The 19438-nt window shown below is 36.3% G+C and overlaps 5 protein-coding genes across 6 annotated transcripts in view; 3 read left to right on the forward strand and 2 right to left on the reverse strand.

The window, feature by feature from the left end:
* Positions 1-751: 751 nt before the first annotated feature.
* On the reverse strand, positions 752-2337 carry LOC129577257 (endocuticle structural glycoprotein ABD-4-like). The gene is made up of 3 exons (XM_055463991.1): positions 2072-2337; positions 1516-1835; positions 752-1408 (listed from the first exon to the last, which is right to left on the reverse strand). The coding sequence occupies exons 1-3, from the start codon at positions 2230-2232 to the stop codon at positions 1299-1301; spliced, it is 591 nt and encodes a 196-aa protein (XP_055319966.1). The 5' UTR covers positions 2233-2337; the 3' UTR covers positions 752-1298.
* Positions 2338-9723: 7386 nt separating this feature from the next.
* Positions 9724-12266, forward strand: LOC129577258 (endocuticle structural glycoprotein ABD-4). The gene is made up of 5 exons (XM_055463992.1): positions 9724-9898; positions 11109-11281; positions 11372-11523; positions 11620-11658; positions 11732-12266. Exons 1-5 carry the CDS (start codon positions 9887-9889, stop codon positions 11887-11889), a joined length of 534 nt encoding a protein of 177 aa, XP_055319967.1. The 5' UTR covers positions 9724-9886; the 3' UTR covers positions 11890-12266.
* Positions 12267-12889: 623 nt separating this feature from the next.
* The window catches only part of LOC129577255 (putative ATPase N2B), a 115647-nt gene continuing 109098 nt past the window's right edge, over positions 12890-19438 (forward strand). Inside the window, exons 1-7 of one of the 2 annotated variants that reach the window (XM_055463988.1) lie at positions 12890-13492; positions 13580-13774; positions 13897-14138; positions 14276-14447; positions 14899-15045; positions 15170-15289; positions 15522-15850. In XM_055463988.1, the coding sequence (XP_055319963.1) occupies positions 13088-13492; positions 13580-13774; positions 13897-14138; positions 14276-14447; positions 14899-15045; positions 15170-15289; positions 15522-15647 (1407 nt within the window). In that variant the 5' untranslated portion in view covers positions 12890-13087 and the 3' untranslated portion in view covers positions 15648-15850. Of the gene's footprint in view, positions 13493-13579; positions 13775-13896; positions 14139-14275; positions 14448-14898; positions 15046-15169; positions 15290-15521; positions 15851-19438 lie in introns of those variants that run through there. The other variant, XR_008688987.1, reaches the window with a different exon arrangement.
* On the forward strand, positions 16034-16893 carry LOC129577261 (uncharacterized). Its single transcript, XM_055463995.1, has 3 exons — positions 16034-16255; positions 16420-16506; positions 16773-16893. Exons 1-3 carry the CDS (start codon positions 16157-16159, stop codon positions 16812-16814), a joined length of 228 nt encoding a protein of 75 aa, XP_055319970.1. The 5' UTR covers positions 16034-16156; the 3' UTR covers positions 16815-16893.
* Positions 18584-19438, reverse strand: part of LOC129577086 (ATP-dependent RNA helicase DHX8-like) — an 11705-nt gene continuing 10850 nt past the window's right edge. The window contains exon 3 of the mRNA XM_055463547.1: positions 18584-18885. Within this exon, the coding sequence (XP_055319522.1) occupies positions 18584-18885 (302 nt within the window). The remainder of the gene's footprint in view (positions 18886-19438) is intronic.

Below are 19438 nucleotides of genomic sequence, written 5' to 3' on the forward strand. Positions count from 1 at the left end.
ACACACACACACACACACACACACACACACACACACACACACACACAAAAGAAATCGTGGTCAAGCGGAAACAAACAGAAAAAAAAATCTATATATACATACAACAAGAGAGATCAAAAGTAGTCTTATTGTTCTGTACGAATCACATGAGCGACCGGATATCTATTTCTGTTTGCAAAAATAAAAAATGCGGATTCGAGTGGACTGAAAAGACTATACTCTTGGTTACTCAATACGTAAATTAATATATTAAAAAGGTATATCTTTAAACAGAACAAAAAAAAAACAAATTTATACTTTACATGCAATACAAACAACAAATAAAAATGGAACAGATGAAACCTACTAAAACTGTTCGAACATTTACCATTTACCACACACATACACAAAAACACACACACAAAAATGGATTGTTAATAGTTCAATTCAACTCAAAATATTAATAATTACAAAAACAAAAAAGATAAAAACACCACAGAAATGGAATGATTTATATTGTGTATTCATAGCCGCCAAAATCAGATAAAAATCGCTTGAAATTCAGCATCGGTAACGTGCAGAGAAGCATCGCTTCGTCATTCGACGATTTAAATTCGATGGAAAACCAAAAAAAAAAAAAACTTAACACTAACGAGACTTACGAAAACTAAAGCCATTTAGTGAAAAATGCATTATTAATTGACACACCAAAGAATCAATCCGAATAAAACAAAAGAAAATGAAAATTCTATTATTTCATCTCTGTGCGACGAGATAGAATCCATCAAATTATTCGTGTTCAGTGATGGATAAAACTGGAATAGATGGCAAATAAACGCGTGAAATTGCACAGCAAGAGAAAAAGCAAATGACAAGTGAATAAAAATGAACTAGAACAAAAAGTGAGACAGACCGACACGAGAGAAGAGAGATAAAACAAAATGAAAAAAAAAACATAAAAATGAAAATGAAATACACAGACACATACACACATATTATTTTTTACCATTAAATTATTATTATTATGTATTGAAAAATTGTTTTATATAATAAAAAATGAATTTCCTAAATAAATTTTATCATGTACCTACAAAAAAAAAAACTTGCTGAAATTCATTGATTATTCGTTCAATTGCGTTCAATTTTCAATTGTTCTGAGGAAAAAATTTATTATTGGACATTTATTCTCTGTTTTAGAGGAATAAGATCTCTTTTTTAGCTTCTTTATATTCGAAAAATTGCATAGTTTCGCCCATCAGGTTGACTGTCCAATGGCCAGCGAGTTGTGACTTGTGTGGTATCCTTGAATGTGTCAGCAATTATTGCAACAGTGGTGGTAAAAATAATGGTGATGATGATCTCTGCTGTCGCTGTTTTCCATCGCTGTTTTCCATCGCCGTTTCAGATGGTATGGCAACGATGGCATTGTCTGCAACGAAGAAACAAAATTTAATTAAGAAAAAGTGGTTTTTAGCACAGATCGCTCCTCTTTTTTTTCTCTCGTTGCTGTTGCTGTCGTCTTGACATGTGCATTACCTTGGGATGCAAGCAGTTCATGTGCTGTTGGCTGTTCTTCCAATTTTTGACTGCTTTGCAATGCATTCAATATGGGCTCAGGAATTGGCGGTGGCGTTGGCAAATGATCACCGAATGCTTGAAAACCATTCTCATCAGCGATATAGTGCACCGATATGACCGTGCCATCTGGGGCTATGTACGAATATGATCCGGTTTGCACTATCACATCGGCTGAATCGAGTTCACCCGTTTCACTACCATCGGCACGTAAACGCGGCACCAACACCGTCTTATGATACCCATTCGCTTGCTGCTTGATGTGATTACCAGTCTCAAAACTTAAAATCCGGTCAAATCAAACGGAATTTTAATTCATTTTGTTGAATTTAACAATATAATTTTGAAATAAACAAAAGAAAATGTTTTATTTTGTTGCTTCACTTAAATCAATTTTCTAATTTATTCAATGAATTTTCCGGTTTAGTCGATAAATATGAATTTTTCACTTTGCTTGACCAAATCGAAAGGGGCTCATTAGACCTTTGAATTCTTCCTTTTGAGCAAACTTCATTACCTGTAGCTGAAGCTTCCATCGGGTGAACTTGTGTCGGTTTGTGAGATGATTGGAATTGGAGTATTTACTTCGGGCATGGCTTCGCCGCTTATTTCGATGGGTATGGCTTGAGCAAATGCTGACAAAATGGAAATGACCAAAGATATACGATCGATAAACATGTTGATCGAATCAGTCTGTTGTCACCGAAAATGAACGCGTTTTTAAAGTAATCTTTCTGCAAATCAAACGTTTACTACCAAGATATTACCGATTCACAATTGCGTTCAGTACTGAATGATATTTCTAATTACTTCCATCTTTTTATACCCAACACGAATCGCACTGCCCAGAAACACAGTGAAGATGCGGTGAAATATCGATTTGATTTATTTATTCAACATAAATAACTGAATGAGCTCTCGATGTTTGTCCGAAAGAAAAAAAAAATGAAGCATTTTGAGGTACTCAGGCACGAGTTGGTAAATTGATAAAGTAAACAATAACGCAAACGCGTAATCAACGGCGCATCATCTCTATTTCGTTTTCATTCAAAAAGCCAATTTGAACGGTAAACACTGTATGTGAAGTGCAGAGTTTTTCATTTATTTTACGGCGCAACTCTCAAGCGAATCTCATGTTGTCACAACACAATGGGCAACAGCAGCAGCCGGAGCAAAAATAACCTGTAACAACGACGGCGAAAAACAAGTGGCCGATGTGTGGTAAGTGCATAAACTCAAGTGGTCATGCGTAATTCTTGTCAACAACGACATGTAAATTTAATTTGAACGTTTGCACTGCCGCATGCAAACAGCAGCATCGTTTTTCATTTTATAACCAACGCAAAATCGATTCGATACGTTCTTGTGCCAACATGGACCAAACAAAACAGACTGGACAGAATCTGATTTTCCGATAATGACAAATGCACACTTTACTCGATTCGATGAACTGTTCGCTTATTTTAAATGTCATCTCTCAAATCAGGGGCAATCGGTAAATCTGGCAAGAGAATGGCTCTGATTCAGTGCGAAGGAGACTGTCAAAGTCTTTCTCGGAATTTGTCGTAATTGAAATATAGGTGTCAATTCAAATAAATGCACATGAATATGGCATTCATGGTAATATGATGAAAATAATACTACATAGCTTAAAATATTCCAAAACTGTACAAAAGAGCACCTTATGTATCATGTCATTGGATGATGGCATGGCTGCTGCTGTGTGTATGAAATACACGCACGATCTGATTCGCTGCGAAAGTGAAATCAATTTAATATTATGACTGACATTTAGATTTTCTTGATTTAAATTTTTACCCATCGGACCGGACCGATTACTGCGCAAAGAAAATATGCTGATTTCATCATTATGATTGACCATGACCCGTCTGACTTATGGTTTCAGACGAGCCGAAGAGGACGACACATAAAACTGGAGGAGCACAACCGACTCTCGATCCCAAGCTGTTTCGCCGAAAACCAAACAATCAGCAAGATAATTCGGTGCAATTAATTGAGAGCAATAAAATGCTGCTGGCACACACCGTTGCGTGTGTTGTCTCTTTTCTACGACCGTTTTTTTTCTGTCGTTTCATGAATGATTTCGTGTGTGCTGTTTTTTTTTCCTTTTCGTCTTACACAATTGTTGATATGCTTTAGCGAATTGGTAATTTGTATGTCATCCCATTTGTATGTTTGTTGGTCACTTCAACATTTTAATGCACCTGGTGCGCGCAAGCCACCGTGCGCTCACAATCAGTTTACTATTTATTTTGTTTCATTTTATTTCATAAATGAAGACTGTTTTTTCTCTGCTTTAATATTATTTTAGTTTGCATAATCTACGCGCTGTGTGTATCATGTAACACATTCGATCAATCTTCGATTTCGGTCTGTAGGAGGTCTGTGTGCTCGCGTGCGCAGCTTCGCGTTCAAAACCACATGTGTCGAACACTTTCGATATTTCCCAGAGTGTCGTCATTTTTGATTTTGTATATTTCAATTATGAAATCTTTCTTATCGCAAGACTTTCTTTTTAGTAGCGCAAACGAGCGCAAGAAGTTATTTTTCTCTTTGAGAAGAGTAATTTTCTAGTTAATTTTCACGATTTAAGTTGATTTTTCTGATGCGGCATTACTTCTTGAAGCATAATGAAATGCAATCTGTTTTGAAATTACAATTTTGCAGGGCTATATTTCGAATGATAAATCAGCGCCTTTAGCTCAAATCTTAGAACAAAGCCGACTTTCATTGACGTCATGGAAAAACCTTGAGCATTTCGGAAAAAAATTATTCTTTTAGAGCTAGAAGGTAACTAAAATGCGATTAAGCGCGTAAAACACTGTATTTAAATCAAATCAAGACTGACTTTCAATGCTATACCCATAATCTCAAGGGATCGATGGGTTGATAGAGTCATAATAGCTTAAAAGCGATGAAGAAGAAGGAGAAAATAAACGCAGCTATGATTTTCTTTAATTGATAAAACGTGATAAACCATGCGTTTGCAGTGAAAAGCGTGTGTTTGTTGAGCATAAACTCCGTGTGCACTTACACGTAGGGTAATGACATGACTTACCAATTGACAATGAATTACAGTGCCAGTGTTTTTATCAATCAGCTCTCGATTGCGGTGAATTAAATAATTGGTGGCGAGCATTGAGCATAGTGCACGCAGCATAGTATGATGAATCGGATTGTTTCGACATTGCAACGCATGTAAGTCGCGAAGAGCAAGAGCAACGAAAAAAAAGTGGAACAAGATAAGACACTTTGCGTATAGTGTGGTAAGGTATCTTTTCAGTGTGCGCGTAAAAGAAAATGCACCATCCTAGTCTTCTATGGGCCAGAAATTTAATTAATGTTTACGTGTTTTAATGTGAAAAAAAAGAAGGAAAAAACACAACACTCCCAAACCGGTCGATCGGTGAACAGACCAACAGCAATCGAATGTTGAGCTAAATTAAAAGTATGTGTCTCTTTCGAAGACATGCAGACCATTAGTCGATTGATGCACACCTCGACAACACGATAAATTGTGAAATAAATAAGAAGAAGAAGAAGAAAAAAAAATCATTAAACAGATTAAACGGCATATTATCTCATTTTGTGAAGCGAAAAAAAACACTCAAATACACCGAGAGTCAACACCAAATCGGTGACATGCAAGCGAATGGCTTCATAAGAAATGGGTCTATGGCTCTGTAAGAAGAGAAGAAAAAAAAGCTATTCGATTGAGGTTCAATTTTGCAATATCCATCGCAATTGCGTACGCTTGAATTCTGAATGGGCCCAGAAAACTATCAACGGATTTATGTTTTATTTCATTTTTCTCTTTCTCTCCGCATTTCAACGGCCCATTCCGTTAATTTAATTTGTCATTTATCATTTTAAAGAGTGGATGAAAAAACGAAGGAAAAAAAGTCGACCATTTTAATGTTTATCGTGCATGTTAATCGCCATGAAGCCGATTTCAGTTGAACACACAATTTTTACGTTTCCACATGATCGTGATCGAACATTTAATAAATGTTCGCCCGGTTTCGGCGTGCTTGACTATTTGTCGCAACGTTCATTGACTCCGGTGCACGTTTTGTACTCGGGCGTTTGACTCTCGCAGAATGTGTGAGCCTGTGTCTTATCATCGAGGCGCTAACGGGGCTCGATTCAACGAACGGTTCAGCTTTTATCGGAATATACTACTTATTACTTTGTTGCTTTTTTTGCTGCTACTACAACTACTTCTGTTATGCGAATAGAAAAACTTGCCTTCATAATTGCTGACTATCATCATCACAATGAATTTTCATTCTCTCTTTCTATCTCACGCTCTCTCTCTCTCTCTCTCTCTCTCTCTCTCTCTCTCTTGCACTCCTTCTTCATCATTCTTCAAAACGAATTCCAAGCCTTAGGAGACCAAAGAAAATTGTACTTCGATTGGCCAGTAGAATTGGTCGACTGAGTCAATGACAACGTTTCATCCATATTTATGATGTGGCGTTGCCGTTGTCTCTGTCTCTGTCGATGATTATATTGATGATGATGATGCTCTCTCAACGAAAGTGAAAACTGTTTGCATTGATTGCAAGCCAGTGACTTGAGGAGTTGAAACAGAAAAAAAAAAACACAGAGAGATGTGAACAACGGTAATAAATCAACACGTTTTAGCGCACGTTTACAAAGCGCAAAACGCCGATAAAAAATGTTGGTTATCTAATTGAAGCGCACGCTCACACTTAAAATACCAATGACAAATGACTTAAATGGGCTTCTCTCAATTTTGGTAATAAGTCGATGATTTTTGTTGTTGTTATTTCTTAGAATATTAGAGGGCATTAAATTCACCGAATCGAGTGAGAGTGAGAGTGAGAGTGTGTGTGTATGCTGTGGAACTCACACACAAGCTCACTACCGAAACACCGACATTTCCCATTGTTGTTGTTGTATTCAGTTACGTAATTATTTCTCTTTTCGTTTCGTTGATAAACTCAAAATTTTCAACGACATTTAACTCGTAAATCCATTTACGAAGCGATGAAAATTGACGGTGCTCTGCTTTACTCTTAAAATATCATTGCTTGCATTGCACTTGAATTAGCCCGTTTCGAATGTTTCGAGTGATTGTTTTATGCTCTTTTTTTTCCTGGGCACTGAATTGTGTGTCAAGTCTTTTCCGCTTCTTTCGTTAGGATTCATTTGGTATTACATTATTGCCATTACTTAATGGTTGAACATTTTTATTGATTCGAATCGACACTTGTCTATTAGCGTAAGGTGAGCGAGAGCGAGCACCACACACGTTGTTTTGTTTTATTTTAATTTTCTTCTCTCGAATAACATCGATCGATTGCATAAGTGTCTAATACACAATTTTGGCTCGCGTCATCCATTTGGGATTTTGTGTGTGTGTGTGTGTGTTACATAGGCAACAATCCTGCAACAGTAACATCACTAAAATAGTGAAAATTGCGTGTGATTTATTCAATCAACGAATAATAATAAAAATGCCGAATTAATAAATGTTAAAAACATTGAAAATGGTCATTTGGCATTAGTTTGCTTATGGATTTACCATAAAAAAAGGCACTCTTCTATTCAAATTCGATTTTTATGTTCATAAATATTGGTGAGACTGGAAAGAATAGCGCATGAAGTGGCGATATACGCATGTTTCACTCTCCAACGCGCTACTCTGTTGATTTTAATGCAACGAAAAGGTGAATAATAAAGCTTAAATCTCACACAAAATTACATGATAGCCCACTTATTTGTGGGGCCATTGTGTAATTGTGTTGTTGCCGTTGCTGTGTTTGTTGTTGTTGTTTTTTTTCGGGCTCGATCGAAAAGTCACCAAATACGAAAATACCAATCTTTATAAATTTTTCTTCCATTTCGATCGATTTTTTTCTCTGTCTCGTTGTTGTTATTGTTTCAACAATGTAAACATGTACCAAGTTTAAATCGAAAGGTCTACCAGGCTATTAGAAGAATTACTTTGTGTGTTTTTTCTTAAGACATTTGAGCTGCACGAGCTGCAAGTAATGAAATTGAATTGAGCATGGAAAAAAAAGTGAAAATAATCCACGTCTATAACGAAATGGGTTTCATTTTCTTTATTCAGCCGGAGAAAAAGAATTCCGGGCAATTCTTTCATAAGCTCGATTTTGATTCTCTGCAGCCAATTTCTCAATGGCATTGTAGGCAATGCACGGCACTGCTGCTGCTGCTGCGATGTGTTATGCAAACAAAGCAACGAGTTTAAATGTGGATGAAGGAACTATATGTACAAGATATAAACAGATGAAATTGAAACCATTTCACGACGAAACAAGCACATACACACACAATCCGGCTTTCGGATGGCGTTATATTTTCTGTCATTTGTAATGTTAAGCTCCAATTGTAATATAATGAATGAATAACGAAAATAAAAACAAATCCAATCAAATATTAATAAATGCAAATAGGAAAAAAAAGACAATGCTAATAAAGCGAAAAGCAACGAGCGAGAATAAGATCGAGACACGACAAGCGGAAAATATATGGGCAATTGTTACAAAACTTAGGCGTGAGCTCATGCACATACACAACGAACACCATGTTTGGTATGGAAAAAAGGGCAACGCTGGCACGCGCACGCTCGTGTGTGTGTCTCTCTTGCATGCAATATTAGGCGGTGCTCGCATATTCATCTCACCACTTAGTCTCAGATTAATTTCATCTTCAATGAAACAACCTAATTCATCATTTGGATCTCAATTTGCGGTATGACATTTGCATAATTTCTAAATTTTCTGTCGAATCGCACACTTCAATGACACACACACACACACACACACACCGCTTCCGTAATGCATTTGTTGTTGCGATTCGATCGCACGCTGTTATAGATACACCGGTGCCAATCAAACAATGACAACAACAACGAAATGTGCGTATACAATTTTCGGTATTTGATTTTATTACACGCAAAAATGACACACAAACAGCTTGTGTGTACGCGCGCGCACTAAATGATGTTCACATTGACATTACAAACATGTTTCATAAACAAAGACACTCATCGCCACAAACACACTTTACTGCAGAAAAAAATTCACACAGTCGAACAGAGAAAACCAGAACAATAAAAAAAACCGCGTAACAATAAAAGTAAAAGATGCGAGCGCGTTCAATTGCTCACTCGAAAATAATTGACCCAAAAATGAATTGCAAAAGCAATACCATCAATCTCTCCTGCGAGAAATTTGCAAAAAATGTGTTCAAATGATGCGCCAAAATTATCATACGGCGACAAGAGAGTGATATAATCGAAACAGATGATCGATATTGGCTTTCTTTCTTCCTAATTAATTTCGGCGACATGATTTATCGACACTGTATGTCATTTTTCCAGTGTCTGATGGATTTGCACTCAAAAATGCTCCGCTTTTTTTCGTTGTAAAGTATTTCTTCTCTTTGTTGCGAATTTTAGTGCTGTAATTTATGGCATGGTCGCAGGCGCAAAACATCGAATAGTTTATGGTAAATTAAAAAAAAAATGAATTCATAAATAAATTATGGACGCCAAGTAATCACAAGGCAGCGCTCTACGCGCGGCCAAAGCACACTATGCTGACGAAAATATCCGAGAGAGTGAGCGATCGCATTGATCATAATCGATTGGATTCGAGAAACAAGAAAAATTAATCCAAAAACGTCTCGAACATATCAATTATAAGAGATATGCATAATAACAATGATACACGATGTTCATTGTATACCCCTTCGATATGGCTGAATATTCTGCGGCATTTTCCATACACTATGTGTGTGTGTGTGTGATTTGGTTACCAAGTGGCGGTTTTTGCTGCTCTTGCGATGCTGGTTTCGTGGTTTTTTTCCTCCTCTTTATTCAATATGAATATTATACATATATGAGCGCTTGCCAATGATCGAAAAATGGGAACGCTTGCTCGCACACATTACACCAATATCCAATATGTGCAATGAAACCTAACCTGGCCGCGCGCACAACTCACACACATGTTCAATGGTGTCGCCGCCGTCATTCGTAATCGCTTCTCACTCTCTTCCCAAATACGCCGCACGCGCACCCAAGATCTGGCCTTTCAGAGCCAAGCCCAACTCACAGTATAAATACCCAATCGATTCGATCGACACGACACAGTCTTCGCATAACTTTCTTTCCAAACGAAACGGATCTGTGAAAGCGCGTACGCTGAATAAAGAAATAACAAATCGATTTTTGCCGATCGGTTAACAGAATTTGATCCCAAAACCAATCAATATTCGTTTTCAGTAGTAAATTCAGTTCAATAAGAGAAAAAAAATGAAAGTTTTGGTAAGTTCAAGTTGCCAGCAATAAGCTGAGTTCAAATTATCAACAGTTTTTTTTTTCGTAACGAAAGAACAGTGAATTTCGTAGAAATAATAAAGTTTGAGTGAATCAAAAGGTGGAAATATTGTTCCGTGTCCTATTCTGACCTTTTCAAACATTTGATTTGAAGCAAAAATGAAAAAAGTTCGCAAAAGTGCAGCAATCTCGTTCTGATCAACATAGAAAAATTCAATTTCAATCGGATTTAATAGTATCGATTGTGTTAATGGATTCAGTAGCGATTGTGATTCGTTCGTTGTGTGACATTTCGCACACATAGGGTTGTGGTTTTTGTTCTAAAAATGTAGCATCAACTGATCCGATTTCGTTGAGAGCGCGAGGTATAAAATCCATGTTGTCGATTGAATCAATAACAAATTCAAGTATAAATTGGCAATTTGCGGCGCTCGGTGTGATGCCGCTGAAATTTCAATTCGAATTCGAATTCGATTGATGCGCACAAAACAAAAACAGAAATTGTTACGAAATCATTGATTGCTTATTACGTGAAATAACCGCAGCAAAAGTGTTGTGTGCTCTCGGAAAGTTGGCCGTGTTTGGTGTTTAAAAAAAAAGGCGACAGCGTATTTTGTTTCCCTTTCATTTTTTTGTTTTTGCGCCATGTCTTTTGCATGGTTCATTCTGAACCATTTGGTAAATGTGATTTCGCGCGCCATTCCGTAGATGTGTTATAGCCGTTGAATAATGGCAAATGATCAATAGAAGCGAACGCGAAGAAAAATTAAAGTAATAAAGCAAATTTTATCGTTGATTAGGTGATTTGAATGTTGCGCTCACAATGAATCTGTCGAACGATTTTAATGGACTAACAAAACGGTAAATGGCAACATTACCAGTGCAATACACTCATAATGTCAGCGAAAAGCAATCGAAATCTCCTTTCCAATACAATATTTAGTTCATAATGCACGCAATTTGTACCAATTCAATGTGATGTAGCGTTTATGTCCATGCACATCGACCGACGACGTCGCTATCGATCGATCGATTGTGTGCCTCGACGCTGAAATTCGATTAACACTCTTGGTTTTGTTTATAAAAGCGTACATTCGTTCACATAACTGGTTTAGCATATATTTTGTTTCTTTGGTCTAGACTTACTTTCCGCTGTTTTTTTTTTCTTAATTAGTTTTTATTTTTATTTTTCATTTAGATTTTAGCAACGGTTTGTTTGGCCGCTTGTGCTATGGCACAACACCATCAACTGCAACAGCAACAGCAACAACAGCAATTCGATCCAAAATACGATTTGAGCAGTACAACCACATGGATTCCAATTTTAGCCTACAACAAAGAACAAGGTCAAGATGGTAGCTACAAAGCATCGTAAGCATCACTTTTACTTTTCATGCGTTCACCCGGTCGTTCGCTCGGCACTTTGCAATAATTACATTTTCTTATGCAATATTCGAATAGATACAAAACTGGTAACAATATCGATGCTCAAGAGACTGGCTTCATTAAGGACATTAACGAACAACATCCAAATGGAGTTCTCGTTCAACATGGCGAATATCAATACGAAGCACCAAACGGCGAAGTCGTGAAAGTTCAATACACTGCCGACGGTAATTTTACATTCACTTAAATGAGAGTGTCATTACAAAACTGCTTATTATAATTTCGGTTTTTCATTTTTATTTTGAACACACAACAAAATACAGAACACGGTTTCCGCGCTACTGGTGACCACATCCCAACCGGTAATTAGAAACATTTACATTTTTCAAAGCAGTGGAAGCAAATATTATATGGATTTTTTTTGCATATTCACAGTACCTCCAATTCCATTGGAAATTCAAAAAGGTTTGGAACAAATCTACGAAGGTATCAAGAAAAACGCTGAACGTGCAAAGTCAGACCCAGCTTTTGCTAAACAACAAGAGGCCCGTGCTCAAGCCGATTACTATGGCCACTACATTCCATCGAAATAAAATGGCATAACATTCGAATGTTGTGTCCTATTGTTTAGTTTAAATTGAAAAGAAGAAACAAAAAAAAATACTCTCTTTCCCTTTCTATTTCGCCTTCAATTCTTTCAACTTTCCCTCTACACGTTAATTCCATTCGGTTAATTTTTGTTTGTACGAATTCAGGCAGAACAAAAAATGAAAGAAATTGTGTTTTCTTTGTTGTTTTTAGTAATTTTGTCCGAAATTTTTTTTACAACTAAAATGAAAAATAGCTTTTCAAACAAATGCGAAAAAAATCTAAAGACTGTGATTAAATTCTGTATATAATATGCAAAAGAAAGAAGAAATAAAAAAAAAACAAATAAAGATGAGAATTACGCCATTTCTGTTTTTAAAAAGACGAGTTGTTTTGTTTTATTTCATTGAAAAAATCGGAACTATTCCGAACAGTTCTGTGCTCGAATCGGAATTATTCTGAATGAGTAATTGGATTTTGCTTATTACATAAGTGTTCAATGACGGTTCAACCCTTTTTTTTATTTAAACCTAGATTAAGGTTGGAAAATAACCTCGCTAATCAAAATCCTATTAATCGTTCAGAATAATTCCGATTTTTGTACAGAACAAACTTTTGAGAATTGTGTCGTAAAATCTCAGCGCAGATTCTCAATCAACATCGCATACAGCGATTCGCAGTGCAAATTTCGACAGCGTACTTCTTTAAACCGATTCGAAATCCTAGAAGAAAAAATTCCAAACTCTCACTGTCTCTCTGTCTTCAAATGCATCACATTGTGCTAATTCACTTTCCCAATATTTTTTGCTTCATTTTAGCACTTCTGTTATGTGTTTCTTCAATTTTTAATATTTCTTTTCGCCAAATGAATCTTAACAATCGCATCCATATAACTGAGCTCCTGTGTTGTGTTCAGTTCAACGCTGTTGTGATAATTCAAATACAGAAATTCAAATACGAACATAACATCAGATGTTGTCGCTAGTGGTCACCTATGGTTGTCTCATTCGCGCAATGTCAGTGTACAGCATGTGTCAAGCAAAGACAACTACTCACTGTGTGTTGTTTCAATGATGAAATTTCAGTTTTTTACATAACGTGTGCATCAAATGACATCAACAACAGTGAATTATCAATAAATCCGTGTGATATTGTGATAGAACATCCCAGTGGATTTTGATTTGGGTGGCCCACAGTTGTAGAATGTCTCGGTTGAATCGTGTGACGAGAATTTTGCACGTACAAATCAAGTCTCAATTCAAAAATGACCTTACAATATTTACATGGTCACGCGGTTTTGCGACGCAAACAAATCCAAATGAAGGCTTATCAGATGGACCAATCAAGTGTTTGCAGGAAAAGATCAATGCAGGTGAACTCAAGCCCGATGAACATCAAACGAAGGTAATGGATGAACTGCAAACGCTTTTTGATACCATTCAAATGTACACACCAGCCGAAGTATCATCACAGAGTTCGTTATTCAAATGGTTACCGATAAAAAATAAAAAATCCAAGAACAACGCACCAAAAGGCCTGTATATCCATGGCAGTGTTGGCGGCGGCAAAACCACATTGATGGATCTATTCTATGATAGTTGCACAACAGTGAGTTTCCAATAGAACATTGTTTCGAATTTGAATTGACTTAACATGAATTTTAGATGAAAAACTAACTTAAAAATTGTCTTTAAGATAACGAAAAAGAAGCGCATCCACTTCAATTCATTTATGACGAACGTTCATGCTCGCATTCACGAAGTCAAAGAGGAGGAGAGCAAAAACCATCAGTATGTTGGTAGTGACAAGGCAAATCCATTCGATCCGACAAGGCCGGTTGCTGATATGATCACTAAAGAGACATGGCTTCTGTGTTTTGATGAATTTCAGGTACATATCCATTCAATTCAAATTTTTAATCATAAAATTTACAACAACAAAGAAACATGATTTTTACTTCAATTTGGGTTGAATCCACCCCAACTAAAACTATTTTGCTGTCCATTTTCAAGGTAGTCGACATTGGTGACGCAATGATTCTCAAGAGATTATTCACGCATCTGTTCGACCGTGGTATTGTTATGGTGGCAACAAGCAATCGAGCCCCCGATGATCTGTACAAAAATGGCTTGCAACGAAGCAATTTCCTACCGTTTATCGATATTTTGAAAGAGCGCTGCGATGTGAGCTCTTTGGATAGTGGCATAGATTACAGAACACTCGCCATCAAAGGCGATGGAACGAACTTTTTCGTGTAAGAATTTTTCCTATTTTCTTAAACGGAATATTTCCACTCAACACTCATTTAGCTGTACAAGTCTCAAATGAAATTCAATTTAATCCCTCGAAATGGCCATTTTTTAAACACCATCCACGATTTTTCATCAACAGGAAATCGAAATGCAATGCCGACGACGAGCTAAACCGAATATTCAAAATACTGTCTAGTCAAGAGAATGATGTGGTACGACCTCGAACAATCACCCATTTGGGAAGAGACTTGAATTTCGACAAAACATGTGGCCAAACTTTGTTCAGCACATTCGAGGATTTATGCGATCGAGTACGTAGCGTTTCCCATAACATTCATTCGGCTTTCATTCACTTTCATTTTTGGCACTTTTATGTAGGAAGCCTTTTTATCTTAGAATTATTTTTAATTTGCGCATCGGCAAACAAATTATACAATCGTAACCTTGACGTCTTACGACGATATCTCAATCGTGATTAGACGTCATCAACTTTGATGGGTTTTTATTTTGCATTCAATTTTTCACTCTATCTTTTTCCATCATCAGCGGATTTAGTCTGTGTGTTCATGGTTCATGGTAAATATAGATTTTGTCCGTGTTTGTTACTACAAATTAAACCATGTGAAAGAGACATTCACACTACTAAACCCCATTAATGTTTTGTTTTCCGAATTTTTCGATTTCAATCGCTTTTTCGAAACAAAAATACTTGGGCTTTGATTTTTTTGCGACTAATGAAATTTTTTATGGTTTGCATTACAGCCACTGGCAGCAAGTGATTACCTCCAAATATCGCAGTTCTTTCACACGGTCATCATCAAAGACATACCACGATTGACGCTCGACTCAAAATCACAAGCTCGACGATTTATCACACTCATTGATACGCTGTATGATAATCGAGTGCGGGTGAGGCAGTTTTTTACGATTTTGCAAAAATTTCATGTTTGAAAGAAGAAAAAAATTGCTGTTGTTTCCGATTTCATTACAATTTTTTTTAAATTTGTTTGCCTTTATTTTTATTTTTATTCAGGTGGTGGCTTCCTCGGATGTTCCACTCGATCAACTATTCTCAACGGAGAAAAAAGACGCTGGTTTTATTTCCGATGAGGATCGTAAACTGATGGACGACCTGAATATAGCACCAGGATCGGTAATTTCATTCTTGAAAAAAATCTATTTCTTATTGAAGAAAAAAAATTAACTAGCCAACAAAATTGCAAGAATTTGTTTTTACAAAATTGAGTTCAATAACAAATTGACGGCTTCAAGAGAAAAAAAGAAGAAATTTCAATTACATAAAAAATGTATTGAAGTTTCAATCAATTGTGGATAGAAAATTGAAATAAAAATGTTTCTAAACGCGAAAATGTTAAAATTTCCAGGATCAAGCAGCGGCGAATGTGTTCACCAGTGACGAAGAGATTTTTGCGTTCCAACGAACGGTGTCGCGGTTGTCAGAGATGCAGGGTAGCGACTACTGGGAACAATGGAATAAGAAATCCCATTAAATCTATTCAAATTCGAATAGATTCGATACACCATTCAACTTATTGCAATCAACGTACTTATCGGCATTGGATGCTGAATTTTGAAAAACACAAATTTTTTCCCTTAATTTTGCATTATTGTTATTGTTATTTAAAGGAAACTGTACGTATTGTAAATAATTTATTTGAAAAAATGCACATGTAAGCATATGAATGATTCACAAGAGATATTTTTAAATAGAAAATTTGGAATGAACTAAAATAAAAGGAATGAAAAAAAAATAGAGAAAAGTTGATTTTTCTGAAGCAATTCTTTTTTTTATTGAAAACGTTGTAGGGTTTCAGCCACTGCAAGGTTTTTCAAATGACCAACTTGACGCAACGAAAATGAAATTGAATGCAGTGCTGCCACCACGTTAATCATATGGACAGTCGAACTTACGTTTTGCGAATAATTTTTTCTCGTTTCTCGTACACAAACGATTAGTGAAATTCTGTTCAACATTTTAGCCTGAAGAAAATCAATCACAATGTGGTACGAGTGTATTCCATCGATGGCAATCATCACTGTGGCCCTATCAATGGGAAATGTAGCCGCATATACAGTGAACAAATTATATCAAGGAAATGTAAGTCGAATGAATTCAACCGCAAGACTGACACGGCATACATTGATAAATAAACCTGAGCATGGTTATATAATGCCATGTTATGCTCTGGTTCAGAAGGCTTTCATTCTAAATGGAAGTCACTTTGGATTCGTTTTTAATCATAAATTCCAATTCTATTGCAGGCATACAATCGCATTGCCGATGAAGGCTGGGATCGATTTTTAACGCGCAGAGATCGTGCTTTGACTGGCGATGAATACAAAGTCAACGTAAGAAGATGTTTATGTTTACCACATTTCTAGAGGGTTTTGTTTACTAGATCATATTGTCGGTACGATTTGATTGCGATTCAGATTTGAAATATTCACCATGCTTTAGACAAATCAAGTGCATTCGAATCGATACCATTCTTTTATACCGTCGAATGTTTTATTTTCTTGCTTGAAACTGCTTCAACTGAATTGACTTTGATTATGACTTTGTGTTCACACATTTTCCAATCGTTTTCATTTTACCTTTTTTCTCTCTATTTCAGGGTTTGGAAGTAATCGCTGATGATCCAAAGCAACAACAATAAATCCTTCAATCAACTTTAATACGTGTAGCCAATTCAATAAGAAAAATCAATAAAATGTACAGATACAAATTTGATGGAATTTATTTAACGTTTTTGGATTTTATATTTTAAAAAAAGTGATTAGATTTGAATGCAAATGAAGTTTTTATTCCGAATAAACCATTCCATTCCACTCGAACGAGCCATGTTCCCCACAAAATGTCAACACTATGGAATGGAAGAGAAAGAAATCAAATCGAAAAAATCATTTTGTGTCCAAAAATGTTCTCATCTTTCTGTGATTCGAAACGCTAAAGTGAAATAATTAGTACCTCTTTTGCTAGCTTTTTTGCTGTTTTTTTTTCTTCTCCTTGATCGTTTCGGATTTTAGTAGGTTGACATTCTTCTTCATGGCCTATTTCTTGCTTTGTTCGCCATCGATGGACTTGTGACAAGGTTTCTTGTTATTAAAACATTTTTCAACATGAAAAGCGAATTTTTCCTCAGTATCGGTAGCGAATGCACTCTTTTTGCCATAAAAGCGTACAAAATGTTTTCTATCGACCGAAAGACAAACAAGCTCTGGCCGATCAAAAGAAAACCAAATTCAATCAACTCGAGGGCGAACACTTGACTTTGCTGGCGGTGCACAACAGTTGGAAAAATAATAAATTCTCGAATGCTTGGTGTTATGAAAATTTCGTTCAAATCCGAACACTCAAACGTGCCCAGGATGTGCGAAAGCAATTGCTCGGTATTATGGATCGTCATAAATTGGACGTCGTATCAACTGGCAAGCAAGTGAGACGATTATCGGTAATGTCGTTGCTGCCGGGGCATGAAATGTTGCCACATACGATTGTCGTTTGTGAAGGTGGTTTCAGAAGTAAATCGGCCAATGCAAATGATTTGGCAAGAAATGCATTGCCTGGTGGCACTCTAACGGCACCGTTATCACGCACAAATGTGGCATTTATTCAAAAAGACGGTGGACTGAAACCATGCTCACTCTGTCCAGCTAGTTTTCCAAAGAGCCATCAATTGGTGTTGCACATGTACATCCATTACATGAACCCAGAAACGGAATTCGATTGCAAATCGTGTGGCATACATTTCCAAACAAAGCGCCGTCTAAAGACGCACATATGATCCAAAACAAACAGTTCGAAAGTGAATATTGCCGAAACGCATGGCAATCCAACGTCAAAAAATCCAGAACCGTTTGAGTGTTCGGATTGTAGTCTAGAATTTCGAGAAAAGGTCAGTTGGCCAGACATTTCCGCTCAAAAAAAACATGAGCAGCGATTGGAAAAATTGCAAAAATTAGCGGAGAATCGAGAAACCAGCACCGAAAGAAGTGAAAACTAAACGATGGATGCAACAACGATGCATACATTGACAATCGGCGATGGTGATGACAATTGACCAAACGCCTTACGTTTAGCATATTAAAATACCGTAAACAAAACACAAACAAGTAGGGCTTAATCGGTCCATAGACATATTCGATTTTTTTTTCTCGAATTGTGACTGATCAAATGAAATGAATTTCACGAGAATTTCGAAACACAAAAAAAACAATATTTGTCATTCATTCAAGGGGGGCTTTTATTTTGACATAAATTCGGGTCGAACAGTTCTATTATATCCACCTACAATATAAAATAAGTTTCAACAAAAGTTTCATTCGGTGAAAGACATGATTTTTTTTATTTTGTACGTTTGCATTGTAAAAATTTGAAACACATTTAAAAAAAAAACTATTTGTGACATTTTTCATCGTCATTACTTCAAGTTTTGCGTTTCAATTCGACAAATTTCTGGGCCGTATCATATTTGCTTTCCCATTCGTAGCATAGTCTTTCGCGGAAGTGACCATATTCATCCTTTAACACAAATTCAAATTTTTTCAGCATTCGAAATTTAGCCATAAGTTCGATTGCTTCACCAGTTGAAAGGCGTGCGTGTAATTTAATCGTATCCAGCAATGGCAAAGATCTAGCCAATCTAGACCAATCCACGTAACTTGGATGAATGTTACTGATCCTTACAATCGAGATATTCGAATTTTCGTCAATGAAATTGTAGAACTCTTTAATGAAAGAATTAAGAAATTGTTGTTCTGGAAACGTGATTTGAAATTGCTTGAGCTGTTCAAATGAAAAAGGTAGGAAACATTCGGGCAATTCATAAATTTGATTGAAACGAATTGCAAAATTCTTCACACTTTTCATATGTATAATATTGTCACTGTCTGTGAGAAATGTGATTGGTTTTATATCAAGCATAAGACCTTCAATATCCTGCAAACATTCAACTGCATTCCGAAGCAAATCTGTGTTCAAATGGCTGTAAAGAAAGTCACGTGATCTAAGCTGAAGTTCTTTTAATTGTGGATTCAACCGTATAAAAGCTTATAGCATTTCATTTTCGAGCATAGCTTCACTAGAAGACTCAAGAAAACCGAAGCCTTCTAAATAAGGAAAATGGTTTGTGTTGATACTAAAAAATGAGGAGTTTCTGGTGTGACAAGATGCTAGTGAATTCAACTTGGGGAATAATCTATTGAGGGAAACTTTCTCAGTAAAATTATAGTCCATGTGTTCAAAATTATAAACGTTGGGGAAAGGCTTATCAAAATGCTC

The sequence above is a fragment of the Sitodiplosis mosellana genome, unplaced genomic scaffold (assembly GCF_009176505.1).
Source record: "Sitodiplosis mosellana isolate CC-2019 unplaced genomic scaffold, AAFC_SMos_1.0 Smas_scaffold_6197, whole genome shotgun sequence".
Classification (NCBI taxonomy): Eukaryota; Metazoa; Arthropoda; class Insecta; order Diptera; family Cecidomyiidae; genus Sitodiplosis; species Sitodiplosis mosellana.

Coding starts and splice junctions, on each gene's coding strand:
- LOC129577257 (XM_055463991.1), bottom strand. CDS start 2,232: ATGTTTATCGATCGTATATCTTTGGTCATTTCCATTTTGTCAGCATTT. Junction 1,836..2,071: donor GATGGAAGCTTCAGCTACAG/GTAATGAAGTTT, acceptor CCGGATTTTAAG/TTTTGAGACTGGTAATCACA. Junction 1,409..1,515: donor TGAACTGCTTGCATCCCAAG/GTAATGCACATG, acceptor TCTTCGTTGCAG/ACAATGCCATCGTTGCCATA.
- LOC129577258 (XM_055463992.1), top strand. Junction 11,282..11,371: donor GATGGTAGCTACAAAGCATC/GTAAGCATCACT, acceptor ATATTCGAATAG/ATACAAAACTGGTAACAATA. Junction 11,659..11,731: donor TGGTGACCACATCCCAACCG/GTAATTAGAAAC, acceptor GCATATTCACAG/TACCTCCAATTCCATTGGAA.
- LOC129577261 (XM_055463995.1), top strand. CDS start 16,157: ATGTGGTACGAGTGTATTCCATCGATGGCAATCATCACTGTGGCCCTA. Junction 16,256..16,419: donor ACAAATTATATCAAGGAAAT/GTAAGTCGAATG, acceptor ATTCTATTGCAG/GCATACAATCGCATTGCCGA. Junction 16,507..16,772: donor GCGATGAATACAAAGTCAAC/GTAAGAAGATGT, acceptor TCTCTATTTCAG/GGTTTGGAAGTAATCGCTGA.